We start from the raw sequence: 20,690 nt of genomic DNA, 5'->3' as shown, positions 1-20,690 counted from the left end.
GTGCGATGGGGAAATCTTGGAGAGTTGCTGGGATCTGCTAGTAGATCAGCAAGGGTTGCTGACTCCCAGTTGTTCAACAATAGCAGCAACAGAATGACTCGCTCGCTGCCCTAAATTATACTGCTGACCTGAAAAAACCTGGAGGGTGCGTGTGTAACCAGGAGTGGAGTTTTGCATGGAAGGACGATGAACTCCATTGATTTCTAATACTAAAACAACACACCAAATTCCTGGTCTCAGAATTCTTTTAATACTATCTGTATTTTGCACCCAGTGCTGGTTGGTGGATCTCAAAGTTCTAATAAAAAACGAAGTAGATCCCACAAGCCTGACATTTGCCCAGTCCTGGTGTCATCAATGCTGAGCTAGATGGACCAGTGGTCTGACGTGGTACAAGGCAGCTTCCTGTGTTCCTAGGCTTCTGCACCACAAAATTGTTGAATTCACAACATTGAATTCAACTCCATTCACCACAAAATGTGAATGGAGACCTGTAGTATCACCCAGGGCAAGACAGGTTGAGGAAGGAAAATTAGGGTCATCGTTAGTATTGGTGAATTGATTGTCAAATATGCAGCAGATTTATGCAGCAGATTTATCATAGAAACAGCAACTGAATTCTGTTTTCCTAGAGTTGCCATCCAGTGTTTTCCTACCAAGAATGTGCTACATCTCCCCAATTTTCTGTTGTATTTGCAGGTAAAGTATCAACCAGTGACTCCTGAATCGAAGTCAGATTAATATAAATAAAGTCATCTTGTTTACTTGGGATCTAAGCTTTGTGTATAAAGGAGGACTTTATGAAATGTATTTAAGGATACAGATGCTTAAAAAAATTTGTAGGTCAGCATGTTCTATTATTCTGTGTTAAATAAAATGGTTGTAGCCTTGCAGACATATTCAGCTTTTATGCTTAGTACTTTGATTCTTTGCTACATGAAACATGCTGTAGAAAGTTTTAAGGGAGGAATGGGAATTCATGATTTTCAGACTTGAATTAATGTTGTTAGTCAGGTTCATAGATGTGGAATGAACTAGTGATAACGATGAATCAGATATTGTTTTAATTTGGGTTATATGAGAATAATATTGGCTCATTCTTTTGTGTGGGCAGATTTTCTATGGGAAATGTGTGTGTGTGTGTGTGTGTGTGTGTGTGTGTGTAATCTATACCGTATAACATTTTCATGCTAGGACTTTCAGCATGTAGGCTTGATATTTCTAGTCCCAATCCATACATGGCAAATGCAGACCATTGTTTCAGGCTGATATTGCACAATATAATTAAATGCTACATTGATGGAGATCTGACTGTTTTTATGCGCAAAATTGAATGTATTTTCATTTTATGTATGTGTCATTGTGATACGGTAAATATCTCGTAAAGCAGTAAAATTGTCTTTAAAAAAAATACAGATATCGGGATAGTACTTCTTTTCAAACATAATACTCGGTATTTTATATAGAGGGAGTTAGACTGGAAAGTACTCTCTGTTGCCCAGTAATGAGTACCCAGCTTGCTGGGGGAAAGGTAGTCACAACTGGGGAAGGCAATGGGAAACCATCCTGCTATAGTCTGCCATGAAAACGCCAGCGTAAGCGGTGTCCCTCTAGGGGTCAGTAATGACCCGGTGCTTGCACAGGAGGAACCTTTCCTTTTTTCCCCCTTAGTTTATTTCTTTCATTATGTGAGTTGCCGATGAGGATCTGGAGTGGATGAGTGGAGAAGTATGACCAGACTAGTTTTTTAGCCTGATCTGTTACTGATAATAGCACCATCCCCATTATCGATTCTTGTGTGAAAGACATCTATTTATTCCCACCTCTCCCTCACATCTATAATAGGACCTGCCCATGACAGCTGGCTTTTCTTCCATTTCCCAGTGTTGTTGATATCCATGTGTATTATGATTACTGATTCTTCACCACCTCTCTTAGCCCACTGTCTATCTAGTCATGCCTGCAGCACATGTGGCTGACCAAATTGAACATACCTCGTTAGTCATCTATGGTAGCCCACCAGAGCTTGAATAAACCTGGTTTTGTTTCTAGCCACGGGTGGCCAAAAAAGGGAGAGCATAGCAGGTTTCTCACATGGCCACTATAAATGATAGACAAATAGGTTTGTCTTGGTGTGTCACAAGTTGTGTGACCTGAAACTAGATGTTGTGTGATTTTCACATTAGGTAGGCAAATTGCCATTTGGTCAGTACACTCCTTGCAAACCCATGTATTTACACATTTCATAACTGAATCTCCCACTACTAAGAGCACACACATGCATACACATATATGGTATTAGTATGGTTTGCTGTCCTTTGACCTGTTTTATTAGCACCTTTAGCAACTCCTTAATGAACCCTGTTCAGTCAAAATGTTCTCAAATTGCCCTTGTTTTTGTTAGAAGCTTATTTCCTCCCTTCCTTGGCTCTAATTAACTCTCCCCATCCCATGTGAATCCCCCTTCTTTGTTCACCACTTTCTCTTCTTCCATCCCCATGCTATCCCACCCTGCTCTGCCTCATTTCTTTGAAGCCTGTTCCCACATATGACTGACTTTTCTGCTAGAATCACTGCTGCAGCCTTAGCCTGCTCCTCTTAGAGCTGAGGAGATGGCAGGCTGAGGATTATATCGTGGAGTGAGCAGAAGTGTCAGACCAGTGTGCTTGAACTGGCCTGACACCTCACAAGGCACACTTTGATCAGTTTAAGGCATCCTATCCAGCAAATTCTTTCTGCTATCTCATTGTTGAATAAATAATGTTTTGGGAAGTTATCACTTGATGGCAAATTTGCAGGGGCTAAAATAACCATTGTGAGAAATTTTGTGGATGCCACCTGTAAAGCAGGTATGAAGTCTGTACTCACTCTTGATAGTTTTGTTTGTTTGCTTTATTTTTATGTGCTGAATTTTGTGTTTCCTCTAAGGGGCAAATACACCTCATGTTTGAGTTCCAAATATTGACCCGGTTCACACATAATAACTAATTATGGGTTAAACAACCCATAGCTAATTGGGGCTGTGCCAGAGTGAGTGAGCTTGCTGCCTCCCATCCACTCACAATGTCGGCTTTGCATCCTGTTTATCAAACAACCCAGGAATGCCACAGGTCAAACAACCCAGAGTTTTAACCCACCAAACCATGGGTTCAGACTCTGGGTTGTTTGTCCATCAACAAACCAGAATTCCAGGTATGGACCTGCAAACAAACAACCCAGAAACAGGATGTTCCTGGGTTGTTTTGTAAGCAGGAAGCAAAGTGGAAGCAACGAACGATCGCAAAACCATGTGCTTGCTCACTCCTGACTAACCATAGGTTAATTAATCCATGAATTGGCGTTACATGCAAACGAGGTCATTGTGTTTTGGGGTTGTTGTTTTTTTAAAAAAATCAAGGCTACAACCCTTAACTGCATTAATCAGTAGATTAATCAACAAAAGCTTTAATCACAGATGAAATTTGTGCCCCAGTTAATCAGTGGGACTGACACTGAGAGGCATAGTGCCACCTTCCCTTGACCAGACAGAATGAAAAAGGAAGTTAAAGATAGGTTTTCCTTTCAGTTTGTATCTAAAGATTGCAGATACTTTGCATTTTAGGGTGAAACCACTATGGTTTTCCTTCTAGCAATAATAACCACAGGCAACTAAAGATGACACTGTTCATCTGAAATCATTGTCAGTATGTCTTTTAAACCAGGATCTGCCACAATACTGATGGGATTAGAAAATTCATATTTGAAGCCATTTCACTGTGTTATGTCAGCATAACAGTCAGCATAACTATAATACTATAGTTCAGGTCCTCAAATTGATGAAAAAGAAATATTAAAGGTCGCCTTTCCTTCCACTAATGAGTGGTAGCTTTTGTTCGTTGTTTTTTTACATTATCTTTCAATTAAGAGAAACTGCCTTTCTTTCAATATCTTCAAAAAGATGTCTACAGTAATGCTTTGACAACATGCAAATGTATGTAAATTGATTTGATTAAAACCAATTAATCAGTTAAAAAGTCTTTAGTTGGTTGACAGCCATTTTTTTAAAACCTCTTCTTTCATGTACATTGCCCATGCACCTCTGATAAACTCTGCACTGAAATATCCATGAAATAATGCAACTGTGCTTTTTTTTAAATTGTGACTGAATTTGTGTTATAGAGTATTATTATTCAAAGGAATAGGAAGTAATTGTTTTTAATTCTTTTAGCTTTTGAAGTGTTGTGTGTAAAGCATTGTCATCTAAATAGACTACAGCTGTATTGCAATTACAGAATTAACCTCCTAAGCCATTAGTCATTCGTGCTCGTAAGGAGACAAAGGATATTAATTCATACTAGGCATGATCTCCACTGGTAAAATGTAGATGCTGCTTTTTAAAAAAAACACCATACACGAATCAAAGATGAGAGTGTAAAATGAAGATTACAAGCAGGTACCAGATAATCAGCAGCGAGCTGATTTGTTGTGACTTGCTCAGCTTCCATATCTGTGCTTGTAAATTCTTTAACGGGCAAATTCTCGCATTAATATGTTTCCTGACCTTCCAGTCTGGGCTCGTTTACTGTATAAAATATCCCGGCAGCTATTCAGTTTCTGTTCGTATTTTGTATTGCATTATCATCACCGTAGCTGATCCAGTTATAAAACACACACACACGAAACCCCTCCCATTTGTACATATTTATTCTTGTATCATTTTCCTCCAGATTTGCCAGAACACCATCATGTTCGTGTTCTGAAGGTTAATGCCCAAAGTCAAGCAGACAGAAGCCAAGTGCTGCAAGGTTTTCCAAGATTAGGACCGATTCCCTTCGCAGAAATAAATGATTCCTGCCATGTGCAGTGATTTTGTGCAGCACTACTCACGGCTGAGTGAGTGCATCAATACTGTAGCCCTTACATGCTGTACATACTGATGACACTGTGTTAACTTGATTGACTGAGCAGAATACGGGAGAAGATGCACCTGCAAGAGATGTACAGACACACATTTTTAGCCTGGGTTTGAAATATTTATTTTACACTTATTTTACTTGGAAGCCTTAGTCTCAAATTCCATGGGTTCTCGTGTTTCTGCTGCTAAGGTAGAGCAAACAGTTATGTATGATTCTTTGTTGTCAAAATTGTTCTGGAAAATGATTTTAAAGGTGCATCTTCCTTATCCTTAAAGCGAAAAGCTTGTTTTCCATATATATGAATACATATAATATGTTTTAAGGAAATGGCATAAAAGGCAACTAGTATGAAGCCTGGCAAACTTACAGCTAGATAAATATTATCTTAAGGAGTTCAACTGAATGATAGCTGAATGTTTTGTGTAATTCACTTGTAAGCAGCATTTTGTGTTATATTTTTTCTGTTTTATTGTTCTTTGTAGGCTTTGAGACAGCAGCAGAAAAGAAGAAATGGAGTCTCAATGATGGTAAACAAGACTGTTCCTCGTGTTGTTTTGACACCATTAAAGGTGTCTGATGAGCAGTCGGATTCACCTTCAGGTAAATTGCTAAAGGACTGTCTGCGACAACAGTTTCTAGTCAAAGAGCCCTCCCTGTGGGTGAGAGCTATAGCGTACAAAATTAGGATGGGTGAAAATAATGATGCTGTTCCCACATGATGGATTTTTATTCTTATTCTTTCACCAGTTCCATTAAATCAAAGGAGGAAGGATTTAATTCTATGATATTAAGAGGAAAAAAGGAAAGGGGAAAAAAGATATAATAAAAATGATTAAAAGTCCATTGCAAAAGCTGCTTTAAAGGAATGCAAACTAGTATTTTTGGGTGCTGATTCCTAATGGGAGAAGTACATACTGGCATGCAGTGCCATCAGGGGGCAAAATAAATAACCAGTGCAGCTCCTCTGGGAGTACGACTTACTCTCTTAGTTCTCTCTTGCAATACCAGTTGTCCTTTTTAATAAGACTTTGTGTTCTGGCACCATCCTAATCACCACAGAGCAACCCTGACCTTTAGTTTTGGCGGTTACATGCTTTGCTGTGAATGGATTGTCGAAAGATCTGTGTCCGGTTTTATTGTAGATTGTGTGTGTTTTTTCTCAGATGTGGAGGAAAATTAACTTTACAAAGGGAGGATTTTCCCTTCTTCCTTTTATTTCTTTGTCCCCGTGTAATGGGAGCATGATTATTTTTAAAGATGTCCCTCAGCTATCAGAGAAGAGGCTTATTTATATTGGATTAGCAAGCATCTTTATTGACTGCTACATTCAAGAAACTTGTTTTTACCACTTAATGGATTTATGAGCTTTTGCTTCATCGCTTCTAGTGACAGGGAATCAAATTGTCAAGCAGAAAACATTACCTTTAAATAGAGTAGCAGATGAAGATGTCACTCTCAGGTTTTTGTTTTTATTTTTAAAAAACTAGCGTTGTTTTTGTTTGTTTTACCCATCGGGGAAGCACTTCAGTATGATATTTGTTTTTTTTTAAGGGTCTGAATCTAAAAATGGTGAAGCAGACAGTTCTGATAAAGAAATGAAACATGGGCAAAAGTCTCCAACTGGAAAACAAATGAGCCAGCACTTAAAGAGATTAAAAAAATCTGGTTTAGGTGAGTAGGTCTCTAAAATGTCCTTTTTTCCCTGGGTTTTTTTTTGGTCACTTCATTACTTTAGGTTGCAGAAAATACACATACACTGTAAACTCACTATAGGAAGTTCCATATTGTCTCTCTGATGTTTTGGATATTTTCAGTGCATGAGTGCCTTCCTTGACTGTTTTTTTCTTCCCTCTGAACTCTGCTGGAGTGCCCTCTTATTGGGACCTTTCCCCCAGCATGCCTTTCTGCCATTGACCTTTCCAATCTGACATACCCAAGCTATCCTAAATTGGCCATTTTGCAGCAAGCTGTTTCTTGCTTCATCTTCTTTTTATAGGGAAATATTTTTCCTCCTGTTATGTTTTTTTCCTTATTAATAACACATTATTGTATATTTCTCTTGGTGGATTGCATCTGGTTCCTTAAGTTGGCTTACCTTTCTCATGCCGTACTGATAGATGAGTTTTAAACATTGATTTATAAGCCATTATATTATTTGCCTATTGTTAAACATCAAACACTATGTCGGATTTATTTTCCTTGTTGCTCATTTATATGCAAATACTTGTCCTAGGTGACAACATATCACCACGTGGAATAAACCACATGGAAAGGCAAGCATTTCTGCTCTGTGGTGGGGAAATATTTCCTGCTCTCTGAAGCAATACAGTATTACCATCCACACTTCGGACTTATACTTTTCTTTGCTTTTTATTTATTTGCAGACTTTCCTCCCACTCCACATACACAGTTCAGTATCTAATCTTTTCAAAGATGATAACTGTATAACTCTTTCTTAACCTCTAGAGTGATGGCCATATTTAGTAGTCGGTTGAATCCTTTGACTTGTTTGTAGTGATCTGATGTAATGGCCATCTCAGATAAGTTGGAAATAAGCCCTTAAAGAGGTTGTTTAGCCTTTAAATATCAACTTACTATTTATGGCATCAATACCTTCCTCTCTTTTTCTTTTTTCTTTTTTTTTTGCCTGTAGGTTCTAAATTTTATGTCCAAGGCATCCCCGTTTCCTAAAGAACATCTGTTTTGCCTGATTCATTAAAATGTCAAATGTTCTTCCAATTCATCTGGATAAAATTTGATGATTACTTTCTGCAGCAAAGGTCTTTATAGCCCATAATCAATATTTGGAGAGTGGCTGATTCAGTTTAGCTCAAGAAGTGTTGCTTTGAACTGGAAATCTTGAGAAGAGGCTGTAAATGAATGAAAAAAATAGACTTTTCTGTGTCAGTGGTTTGAGATGCTTCATCGCATCAAATCTTTCCAGTTTTCTCCAGTCTAAATTAAATCTTCATTAAAACCAGTGTTTACTCTTGAACAAGGGCAGTATGAAGATCTTGTAGAACTGTGTTTAGTTGTGGTTATAATTTTGTGGTTTAGTTGTGGTTATAGTTCTTTATCATACTAGTCTATTCCCGCTTGGCTGAAAAAGTAACAAGAAATTATTTTTGATAATGAGGCTCTTTCTTATTCAAAATAGGAAATGCTCAAGTGAAGTTTTTTATTGACTAGATAGTCTCTGACAGACTCTTACAAGCCTGCCTGGAAGAAGGAAGTGGTGCAAAAAGTTGTTTCAGCAGGGCTGGCTTCTTCCTATTTGTTATGTATGAATTGGAAGAGGCATTCACCAGAGGCTAATGGATATTGATTTTCAAGACTTCTACAGAGCAGCACAGGGTCCATGCTCTCTTTGGTCATTGGGTTTGCTTGGGCCAATCTTAAAAAATGGAATATCCTATTTAAACTGGTTATCTGTCCCCAAATACTGGAAAGCTGTTTTTCTGGCTACGTGCAATTGTTTACCCTCTAAACTTCTAGATGGTAGCTATAATAAAATTCCAGTTAATAACACATTGCTGCCCTTGCATCAGTGGAGAGGAGGAGTCTGGTCTGCACATCTTCTTCAACTGTAGTTTTTATTAAGGGGCTAGAGAAATTTTGATTTACCCTGTTACGCAAGCCCTGAACAATCCTTAGAGTCCTTGTTGATTGTTTTAACTTAAGGGATCAAACATCTCATTTACAGGGCAAGTTGCTAAATTTTTAAATGTAGCTATCCAGATCAGACCTTCTATGACTGTTTCATGATTCTGCCTTTAATTTAAATTTTTTTTTAAAAAAATCTTTTATCCTGTAGTCAGGAGACTGTAAATAATAAACTACTACCAGAATAGATATTCTCTACAAAATAAAGAAGTATACTTTTATGTGTCCTTGGATAATTGTTTTAGTTTCTTTTATCTATAAAATAGGAATTTATTTTCTCTATTGAGATGCTTAGTGCTTCTCAGATTGAGAAGGCTATAGATGTCTCTTTAACAGCAACAAATGAGTTCCTCTTTGGCTCTCAGGAACGTCATTTGATTTTAGCCTTTTACAGGTGTTTAAAGAAGAGGGGTTAACTGTAAGAGTGGAGGGAGCTAAGGAGTCACACCCTGTTCCCTCCACTCCTGACCTTTCGGTGTTGTTGGGGAAGGTCCGCAGAGGACACTGTAACCACGTCCTGCTAAACGTGTTTACAGAACCCCACATAATCAGGAACCCTGATAAGCCAGGTGCTAATGTACTCATGTCCTGCTTGTGGGCTTTCCATAGCCATGTGGTTGGCAACTGTGAGAACAGAAGGCTGGACTAGGTGGGCTGTTGGTCTGATGTAGCAGGGCTCAGCTTACGTTTTTATGAGGAGAGGGGAAAGATTAACTGCATGACCAGCCTTTTGACTGACCAACCATTGGATACAACCCTTTTGCTGTCATCTGTCTGTCTGTCTGTCTGTCTATCTATCTGTCTGTCATCTATCTATCTATCTATCTATCTAAAACCTCACTGATTAAAAATTGTTTTGGAATTCAGTGGAATTTAGCCATTTCCTTCAATCTGTTGCATTGGGTTAATTAAAACTTGAATATGTCTTAACAAGTTAAGAAATAATTGGACTGTGAGTTTTCACTGGAAGTCATATGGAATTGGTGTGCATTGTTCCCAGCAATGTTGCCAGAATCCAAAGAGGCCCATGCGTGTGCAAAGTGTATCCGTGTCCATGGGGGATTTATTTCTGGTTTTCCCTTCTTGTAGCAGCCTGTTGAACCTCATGGTATGTGAGTGGCTCTGACCATTGTGAGTGGCTTTTCAGGGGGTCTGGGAGACTGCTGTAGGAAGGAGAAAATTTGCAACCCCTTCGGGAGAGCATAGCTACAGAACACATAGTTGATGGCACATGACCTTTTGTATCCAATTGTTGAGATGCTTTTACTTTCTCTTTGGCCAGAGGATGAAAATATAGATTTAAAAAACATGATTAATTAACAGGCTTACCACCTGTTGCTTTGGTTTTTTCATGAAAGAATGCAAAGAAAAAATTGGATTGCGTAATGTGCTGTTGGCTTGAAAAGCACTCAAGCAACTACAGCTTCGTTTAAACAGCATTTATTTTCGTTTGTTTCTAACAAATGTTGCTTAGCCATTGATATTTTAACAGTATAGTTGGATGAAATAATGACACTGGAAATTGCCTCATTTCCTTTTGTTTGGTAATTTCGTTTCTGAAATAAAATAGAAAGCATTACCTTTACAATATGATAGGAGGATGGAAGCTATACAAATGTGGAAGGAAAAGTGAGATGCCTAGAGGAAAGTTCTTAGAATCTTAGAAAAGCTCTTAGAATCTTAGAAAAGACTGCACTCCTCTCCATCACATTGAAAAGTATTGTACTATATAAAATATAATGAGGCCTCAATTTTTTTTTATGCTCTTGTTCCTTTCTGGTATTTGTGGTAAGGTTAAATTTGTTTTTTTGTTTAATCCAGGACACTTGAAATGGACCAAAGCCGAGGATATTGACATAGAAACACCAGGATCTATTCTTGTGAACACTAACCTGAGGGCTTTAATAAACAAACACACATTTCTTTCCTTACCTCAGCATTTCCAACAATACCTCCTGCTTTTGCTTCCAGAAGTAGATAGACAGGTAAGTAAAAATGTACAGTAATTGCTTCCATAGTAATTCTTTTCTAATTGCTGCTTTTCTACAGCTTAACTTGATGCATATTGTTCAGACTCACTGACACAAGTAAGTGCTTCTCAACACCATGCATAACTAACTTATGGAATTCGTTGTCTGGGGAAGTTGTGATGGGCAATAGCAAATGTAGTTTTAAAAAAAGGATTAGACGTGCTTTCCAGGAGAAAAGGTGTAACAAAGGCGTTAGCCATGACAGCAAAGAATGAGATCTCCATCAGGCCTTTTAGATGTAATAGCCAAGGTGCAGGAACCACTTTTTTTGCTGGTTCATCCCCCAGCACTGCTATATATTTATTAATTATGGCAAATGTTCCTTCTTCTCTTGATGCCCACCTCTTCCCTCAAACAATGTCACATCCTCTACAAGTGGTGTGAAAGGATGCTTGAAGGGGAGGGGCTCACTTCCCTTCATGGAAGAGAAATGTTTGCAACCCCCTCCCATCACTCCCATCAGTTTCAAAAGGCCACAGAGGACACTGCTGTTTGAGAAAAACTAGTCCCCATGGCTTTATGAACTCATTTCACAGTTCTTTGGATTTGGGTCATTTGACTACTAGTCATATTATTGAACAGTATTTCATACACCGTAAGTAACATAGAATCATAGAATAGTAGGGTTGGAAGGGGCCTATAAGACTACTGAGTCCAACCCCCTGCTCAATCCCTGACAGATGGCTGTCCAGCCTCATCTTGAATGCCTCCAGTGTGGGAATGCCCTCTACCTCCCTAGGTCTTTTTAAAAAACACAAAAGTACTATCCATCAACATTATTTCTGCGAATTTAGCCAGCCTTCTTAAGCTATGTGCATTATTTTGTCAGAACCCCCTGTGATTTGTAAGTTACCATTTGTAAAGGAATTAATGGTTCTCTCCTGAAGTTGAGGAGGACAGCTAGCAAGGAGAAAGGACCCACCTCCCGGGCCAGGACAGCAATCTTCAAGTCATTTTCAAAGGAAGAAGAGTCTTCCCTTCAAACCTCCAGATGACTTCCTGCCTTTACTGTGAACAGGCAGGCTCCACCAGGGTTCCCAGCATATGAGAGCCCAGTGTCAACAGAACAAATACACACACAGCCTCTCAACAGCTTCAAAGGAGGGCAAACAGAGAAGCAAGCTGCCTTTCGTCATGCCACTCTAGCATATGGGCCACCTGATCTGGAGGCAAGGAGGGACTGCTTCCCTCAGGGTTGTGGTTGCCCCACACATGCCCTATCAGTTTGGACAGGCTATCCACACTCATAGGTGTTACCCCTTGAATATGCCAGCAGGCAAAGAACTCTGGCATGGATACTTACAGTCTCTTCCTGGTCCGCAGGACACACAGTCCTTGAAGGTGAAACCACGGCAGGACCAGTAACACAAAGGTGTGATTCTTCTGCTGATGAAATGGCAAACCCCATTCCTATAGCATAAGGAGGGAGGGAGGGCTCACAGCTTTTTGTGTCTCCCTCTCCAGCAAAGAGCCTCGTATGGCACAGAGTGGTAGGCAGCGGTATTGCAACTGAAACTCTCCCCATGACCTGAGTTCGATCCCAGTGGAGGCCGGGTCTCAGGTAGCTGGCTCAGGTCGACTCAGCCTTCCATCCTTCCGAGGTCGGTAAAATGAGTACCCAGCTTGCTGGGGGAAAGGTAGTCATGACTGGGGAAGGCAATGGCAAACCACCCCGCTATAGTCTGCCATGAAAACTCCAGCGCAAGCGGCGTCCCTCTAGGGGTCATTAATGACCCAGTGCTTGCACAGGAGGAACCTTTCCTTTCCTTTTCTCCATTAATGGTCACAGCAAACACAGAATTTAAATGCTTCCCAACTCCCTCAGTACTCAAGGGAAAGAGCATTCACCCAGAATTTGTCAGGTTGATTTAAGCCACCATTGATCATTGTCTGGTTCAGCCATGCTCCATTGCTTCCCAAGCTGACAGTAGATACACAAAAAGGCTGTGGTTTTATCTTCCTTGATCAGGGATGGTGAGAGGCAGGAGTGGCTCCTCAAGGCGCTGGCCGAGTCAGAGCTGGCTTTGCCCGCTGCTCACTTTCCCCAGTCAGGGAAGGTGAGCAGCAAGTGAAGCCCTCTCAGCCAGAACCTCAAGGAACAGCACCTCAAGGCCCTGGCTGAGATAAAAGGTAAGGGGCATGGTTTGGAAAAGGGGACATTCCCATGGAGAACAGCCTTGTGAGATGGATTGGGTTACCTTGTCTGCCAGAGGTTCCCCATGGCTGCTCTAGAGGTAGGACCCCATCACAGATAAGTTCAGAAAAAATTCCATAGTCACTCCTAGGACAGCCACAGGAGTGGTTGCAAATTTCACTCCCCCATAGAGACAGAAGGGTTGCTGTGGTTCTAGGAGCCATCAGTGCTCTTGCTCTCACTCTAGGTCCCATTCAAGAAGCCAGTGCCACAGTCACTTGCTTGGGTCTCCCCACATGAAGCAAGGAGGAAAACAGCCTGCTCCATGCAGCAGTGCTAAGTTTCCTCAGATGCATAAATCTATAGCACACAAAAGGATCAGGTCTGCTTCTTCTGATCCTTCTTTGTCAGCCCACCCACATAGAAAGAAGCCCAGACATGTGGAGGGGGGCTGTATGCTTTTTGAGGTCTCCCACTCCTTTAAGAAAGAGAAAAACCAGACAGTTCCATGCTTTTTGTCTGTACAAAACCACAGACCCCTCCAAACAGCTGTCCACGGACTCTAATCCCAGATGAGAGCAGCAGCACAGAGCCAAGACTAAGGTCAACTTCTCAACTCACCAGGCCCACAAAATCCCCAGCTCAGCCTCACTATACTAACCCTGAATACCCAGCGAGAGGCTGACTACTGAGATTCTTGGAGATTTGGTGGGTCTCTACAACTGACCATGGGATCTTGGAGATGGTGTGGGGCAAAGGGTATTCTCTGGAATTTCACACGCTTCCTAGGTGCAGCTTCTTTCCTGTTTCTATCAAACCTTCAGGCAAGGTCTGGATAGCTCCATCCTGGCCCCTCTCAGAAAGAGGGTTCATCTGACATTGATAAGTCTAACAGGGGCTGACTTATCAGAGCATTGCAGGTTCCTTCATTTCAAGTGCAGGGAAGAACAGTTCCAGTTCAGAGCACTTACATTTGGCCTGTTCTCCACTCCCAGGGTCTTCACCAAAATGCTGGTATCTTGAATGGATTTTCACAAAACCAAGGACATGAGTGTCTGTCAGTACCTAGATGATCTCCTAGTCAGATCACCTTCTTATGACTTGTGTCTCCAAGGCATGGCTCTGGCCATCTTGACTCTGCAACAAGATGAGCTTATCTTCAACCAGCTTCTGCATCTTCACTGGCCACCAGTCCATTTTTGGGCCCAATTCAAAGTGGGTTTTTTTAACCTTTAAAGCCCTAAGTGCCTTGGGTCCATCTCCTCCCATATTTACCTGCCTGGGCATTAAGATCATCATCTGAGGTCCTCTTCCAGGTGCCCCCACCAAATGAGGTGAGTGGCTACAAGAGAGAGGGCCTTTTCAGCGATGATATGCTGTTTGTGGAATGCTCCCCCAGGCAGACTTGCCTGGCACCTACATTATGGTCTTTCCAGTGCCAGGTGAAACCCTTTTTATTCTCCCAGGCATTGGCTTGGTTCACACAACACGACAACCCACACTCAAGGTTGAGCGTGGGTTACTGTTGAAACATGGGTTGTTACTGAAACATGTGTTGTGTGAACCCAGCCATGCTAACCAACAGTAGTTTGTTACCCATGAACATTCCAAAGTTAACAACCCAACAACAAACCATAGGTTCTCTTTGTGGGTTGTTCATGGTTAACAAAGCATAGTTTGTTAGCACGGCTGGGTTCACACAACACAACAAGCTACAGTTCAACAACAACCCACACTCAACCCATACTCAACCATGAGTGTGGGTTGTTGTGTTGTGAGCCCAGTCATTTTGAGAACTAGAATTTTTTTTAGTGATTTTAGTACTTTATTCTGCTGGTTATTTTATCTTGGTTGTATTCTGGGCTCTTCTTATTTTTTGTTTTAATATTTGAATTTTATGTTTTAACGTAGTGTCCGCTTCCTAGATAACTTTGGTTATTGGGTGGTTTAAAAGTACACTAAATAAAAATAAATAAATAATAAACCAGAACTCCTTCACAGACCTCTTTGCACTTGGCAGGGAGAGGTGATCCTCAATGCAGAAATCAACAGAATTTTTCTGTCTCCAAACTGACAAAAGTTTTGTGAAGGCTCTACCAGAGCTTCTGTGCAAGAAACCTATGTCCCATCAACAATCTCTAGACAGTTACTAGAAAAGATGGTATTTTGTCTAGATTCCATCCCTTGGGCAAGATTCCAGGCTGCTACAGACACTCCTCTTGGGATAACTGCTTCAAATCACCAACAATCTTGACCTGGGGATCCAAGTCCTGCCCAGGCTATGGAGATCCGTCAGCTATGGACTTCGGAGTTACACTGGTCTTGGGGTTTTCCCATACAGGAAACTAATCAAGCCCTTCTGATGACAGACACTAGTCTGAGTGGTTGAGGGACACGTTGCAAGGGAGCTCGGACCAGAGACTGTAGTTTCTAGAAGACTTGGGGAACAGTATGTATTTCCTGGAACTCAGAGCCATCAGGCTGGCATTTCTTCATTTTACCCACCTTCTACAGGGTCAACATGTACTGTTCAAGATGGACAACATGGTGACCAAGGGCTACATCAGCTGAAAGGGCAGCACCTGTTCAAAGACCCTTCTGAAGGAGGCCATATCTCTCTTCTCCTGAGCAGAAATACACTTTCATTCCATCAAAGCAGAACACCTGGACTCTCAGTTTCTAAGCTCAGCCATCAAAATCAGCAGACAGAGTCTACAGTTCCTGCCCCAAGCATCACTGTGGAATCCTGCCGCAAATCTCAGAAACTTATTGTTGAAGGGCAGTGACTTCAGCCCAGAGGGTCTCCAAGTTTGGGGCTCTTTGGAGAAGGAGTTGTATATTTTTCAACATGGCAAAGTGGTCCTATGACCAGAACCTACTTCGATTTGAAAAGTCATCTCAGCCTTTCACAGGGATCAGTAATTGGTCCTTCTTTCCTTTTGCCCTTGTCTGACCCCAGCTCTGAAAAAGGAATGGTATTCCTTAGACATATGCAGAACTATAAAGTTCTACACTGATTGGATGAGACTACACCATCAGCACAGAGTGCTGTTTATCTCCATCAAGAAGTCAGCCCTCAGTCGTAGAGTCCCCATAGTCAGTCTTGCCCAGTAGCTGAGATAGTGTATTGCCTAGCCTACAGTTCCAGTAACCTTCAGGTACCTGAGGGTATATGGTGGCATACGCAGTCTAGGGAGCAGCCACCTTAGCAGTCTTCTGGGAAACGGCCCCTTTGGAGGAGATATTCAAAGTGGCCACCTGGTCCTTGGTGCATCCTTTCACCAAACACTACAAGATAAACACTTCCATCTCTTCTAAGGGTGCCTTTGGGAGACTGGCCTTACACAGAGTTTTCTAGTCCTAGGAAGAATCAGTTCAGAGTGTCATGCACTGCTGGGATGCACTGCTTTTTGGCATCCCCATGCTATCTGCTCTCCCCTCTCAAGAAGAGAAACAGAAGTTCCATATTTAATAGTGAATTTCTATTCTTCTGGGAGGAAGAAGGACAGCTAGGCCTACCCTCTGTGTGACTGACTGTCTCTGGGGATGCTCTATTCTCTGACTATTCTCCCATTAGGTGGGGTGGTTCATTTTCAGTTGTACAAGGGATCTATTTCTCTCTCCAGTCTGCCCTTCTCTGTACCAAGCGACTAAATTTTTACTGGTCTCTTCATGTGCCTTAGGGAAGGGGACATACGCTCAGTGTTCTCTATCAGCAAGGTTTTGTTCCATTCTTCTTGGTTCCCTTAGGAAGTTTTGGTTTCTGTGTTGGTTTTTAGCCTCCATGGCTTAAGTTGGCTCACTAAACTGTTTTTCTCCTATTTGGGGGAGAGATGTATAATATTTCCTCATGCTAGCTTGGTTTGAAGTATCTGGGGGTTCAGGGGAAAGAGGCCTTTCCTCCCCTGGAAATGACTTGACTGCCTTCCTGGCCCCAGAGAAGGGGCCTGTCCCACTGCTAGCTGTCCTACCTTCTTTTAAGAAGAACAGACATTCAGTGGTAAGTGCAGTATTTCCATTTAGTCCACACCCATTCTGTACAAATGCAGTAGTTTAATAATCTTGGTCACATTATAAACATTCTACTTTATATAGGTATATGCCAAAACTAAAATGGTTGTGTAATGCCCTGGGAGTATGACTGAATGGCAGCACAAAAATACTTATAGAATAAATGAAGTTAGGAGTAAAATCAGAGTCCTGAATTAATGGATGAATGACTTCCAGTAAGTTGATTTATTTGAAGAGAGATGGAATTGGCAAGGAAAATGAGAAGAATATCTCTTCCATTGTTACATTTTCATTTACTTCTCTCGGTTATCATTTGTCACAATACCACTGTGTGATCCATCTTCCTTGATTGTTCATTTGCTGTGAATTTGTGCCCAGATTCAGGAAGGGAGATCCTTCTGTAGAAGCAGATACGTATCTGACTTGTGATCTTCATCTAGACCTTGATGAACTGGCTAGATGCATCTTCTGATCTGAATGGAGGCTGCTAACCCTCTTCTGGGACCACTAGTGGTTGTATATTCTGATCGAGATGCACGGGGGCCTTTAAACTAATAGTTTGGCAACAGTTGATATCAACAATACTAAACAATTCATGCAATGTAAGACTTTTTAATCCAGTCTTTTGTGACTAAAGATTTATGACTAAAACTTCTGCAGGCTTAAGCATTTGCTAGAGAGGAGAGGAAGAGGTAAATAAAGGTTATGAATCCCTATATCCTTTTCATGTGCAAGTGAAATAGTGGGAAAGTTTATTAGGAATAATGTAACAGTGACTTTGGAGGCAATATAAGTTTAAGGGTTTTAGACCTCCCACATTACCTACTCCAAGTAATTGTGAGCAACAAAAAGTTCCTGGTGTTTTTGACCACAGAGCCCTAAGTGCAACAGTGTCTTAGCACAGTGTCTTAGCAGTACAGCAAATATTCCTTGACTCATTGCCACCTAAACCTCTCCCTATCATCCATCAGTCACTGACTTTTGTCTTCCAGGTATTTCCTGTAATTTCAAAGCACCAGTTCTAGTGCTCAGGATTACAAAGCGGGGCTTACATTGCCACAGAGTAGTTCTCCCAAAGGTTCTGCTTCAGTGAGCAGGCAAAGCAGTTTTAAGGGGGTTTTGGCAGGGGGATTTCCATGGTGGAGGAACTGGAAGGGAAATAACTCTGCCAGTTCCAGTCCAGCACAGTTGGGGGGGGGGTGGTGGTACAGTCTTTGGGCATGTTGGTGGAAAGAGAGGGCTTTGGATCCTATGGTCCAAGGCCACCCCAAACATATGCCCCGAATGCCCAGGCCCTACTGACAGCAGGAATACAGCTTGTTGGCATTTCTGTATCCACATAGCTTTATGTGGGTTTACCACGAGTGGGGGAGAGGGGCGTTCTCCATGGCAGTAGGGCTATCAGCAGGGCTTCTTTCTGCCAGCAGAGCAGTACTTCCATTGCATCCAGTGATCCCCCCGCTGGTCTTCCACAGGGTTTGGATTGCTGTATAAGACTCTTCTTCATCACACAATAAAATGACCTACTTTCCCTCATGGTCCCAAAGCTTCTCTCAGTCATGTCTTGTGATTCTCTTGTTCAAATTGCACATACGATTGGCAAGACATTTCCATAAAATATTGCGCACTATCTTGAATGCTACAGTATCTTTTTCATATAGGAATTTTTCTTACTTTTTCTCTATTAGTTATTTTAAATTTGTCTTCCTAGAATGATAGCCACACCTTGATTTGGACACCTATTTAGACTGTTAGTTGTACAGACACCTGCTTTTGTAACTTACTGTAGTTGCGTATCACTGAGCAGGTCCTTAGTGTACTAGAATTCATTACAGTGGTTCCCATAAATGTTAACCCAACCTATAATTATAGTGAAATAATGTTTAGGTCACAGAATCCTGGAAAAAAATCAGAGTACACAAGGGGAAAGAGTAGACCATGTATTTCCTTGCACCAGAGTCTCAACTGCGAACATTATGAAATCATTAAAATAACACCCTATTGTGTCTAGAAATTGACATTCATGTTGCCTTTTAGGTGTTTTTCCTTCTTTGGTTTGTATGAGATGCATAATACTCCTCTGGGTATAGATTCACTACTACAGCAACTTCCTCCCATATTCTGAGGAACTTATGCTGTACAGGAATTATTAAAATGTGTAGTTCTCTTTTTTAAAATTAATAAAGATTGGTAGACACATCATGGAAGTGGGTCAGCTTCTTAAAAGGACACATGTTTACACACAAAGGAACCCCCACCAAATTTAATACTGTATATTACTTGGGAAAGGTTATCAGTTGAAATTTTTCCCTGAACTGGAAGATAAAACAACCATAGCTAAGCATCACAACGGTGGCACAAGCAGCCAAAAGGAAGAACTGTTGCACAAGGAATCAAACTGAGTCTAAACACTGGCCACAACTTTATTGTACTCCCTCAGGACTCTGCTTTAAAGTCTGACTTCTATGGGAGCTCAACTCGGTATGTGTCTAGTCTCAAGGCATATAAGGATTTATAGCTGCTCTCTTACAGAAAGTTTCATCACGCCCAAAGCAAACTGGACTCTGGAAGATTCATAGGTTCAATATATCAGAAATAAGAACAACCACCCTCCAAGGTTGAGCCTCTGTAACAACTCCTCTATAAACAGCAATGGCAAAAACTCATTTGACCAACGTGAGCGGTTTCATCTGTTCCTGGCTATTATTTTTGCATACTGTTTTCTTTCACCTTTGACTTTCAGAAGGCTAAGCAGATCCACATATTCCTCCACTCACCCAAGAATCTTCTTCCAAATGGCAGCATTGGCATAAGGGAGAGCAGAGGGGGCCAGGACTAATGGAGTGCCTTTTCCTTACCAGACCAGCCTTCATAGTTCTTTTGAAACCACTATCTAATGGTTGGAGGTAGAAACCCATTTGTGCACCTTCCCAAATCATTAGAAGCTTGATCTACCAGTGACACTTTCTGCAGAAAAAAATTGCAGTGGTGAAGCATCTGGGTGGCCAAGCAGTAACCAAAGGGATGGTGACTTTTCCCCCTGTGCTTTCAAATTTTGCTTCATGGGTTGCGGTGTGAAATGTTCCCGTGAATGGAATGGTTCACCCTAGATAAGCCAACTGCTCAAGTAGCCCTACAGATGGAGGATCACGAACACCCCTGATGTCTGAATGGTTTGGCTCCCAAACATTTCATACAGTAATATCCATTCGGTAATATCCATTTGGTATCCATTTCATACGGTAATATCCATTCATACGGTAATATCCATTCTCTTTGCTGCGTCTCCTATCTCCTGACAAGATGGCCTTGAACTTTTCATATTCCATGACCCATTGGCCTCACCAGCAGGTGCTGATTAGGTCATTCCTATCCTGAATGCTCTGCAGCAGGTCTTGTTTTCCAGCGTCTTCATGTGTGCTCCCAAGGACTTGAACAGGAGTCAGCATATTATTCCTGATCCACATCAGCCAAAGTTGATCAGTACACTTCACTCTGTTTTTGTCTGATCACATCTGAGACAAAGTGAAGTGGGTGAGACAGGTGATGGATTATTGGAATGCACCAAGTATCACCTGGACTTCAGCCCCTAAAGGCAAGTAGTTTCGGAAGTAACAGGAAAGCATGAGAAGATTCTGATCGTCGAGGGAGACTCAGGCAGTGCAGAAGACCTTTAGAGGGCTTATTTTAGAGAATAAGGTAGGATTAACCCAATCTTGTCCATTTAGTTCTATCTTGTCACCTGTTTAACCGAAGTTGCTGTTTTCTGTTGTGCCATGGCATCACTTCCCTTAATGTAGTGGGCAGGTGGCACGGTTTCCAAAAGCACTTAGACCACCACCTGACTACAAAATATCAGTGCCTAAGATACATTTTCTGTCCCTAACTTTATTTCAGGAAGCAGTCAACCTTCTATTAAAAACAAAACAAAAAAATGGAGCAGCAACTAAAGTGCTT

At 41.3% G+C, this 20,690-nt stretch overlaps 1 protein-coding gene across 1 annotated transcript in view; it reads left to right on the top strand.

Annotated features, from left to right (window-relative positions):
- Positions 1 to 20,690, top strand: part of ASXL3 (ASXL transcriptional regulator 3) — a 117,034-nt gene that overhangs the window by 79,073 nt on the left and 17,271 nt on the right. Inside the window, exons 5-7 of the mRNA XM_084848086.1 lie at positions 5,378 to 5,495; positions 6,447 to 6,566; positions 10,380 to 10,543. Of these exons, the coding sequence (XP_084704212.1) occupies positions 5,378 to 5,495; positions 6,447 to 6,566; positions 10,380 to 10,543 (402 nt within the window). The remainder of the gene's footprint in view (positions 1 to 5,377; positions 5,496 to 6,446; positions 6,567 to 10,379; positions 10,544 to 20,690) is intronic.

This window comes from Heloderma suspectum, chromosome 4 (assembly GCF_057233095.1).
Source record: "Heloderma suspectum isolate Gila_16-S chromosome 4, 16-S_ref, whole genome shotgun sequence".
Lineage (NCBI taxonomy): Eukaryota > Metazoa > Chordata > Lepidosauria > Squamata > Helodermatidae > Heloderma > Heloderma suspectum.
The sequence above is the reverse complement of the archived record's forward strand: the minus strand, read 5'-3'. Positions and strand labels throughout refer to the sequence as shown.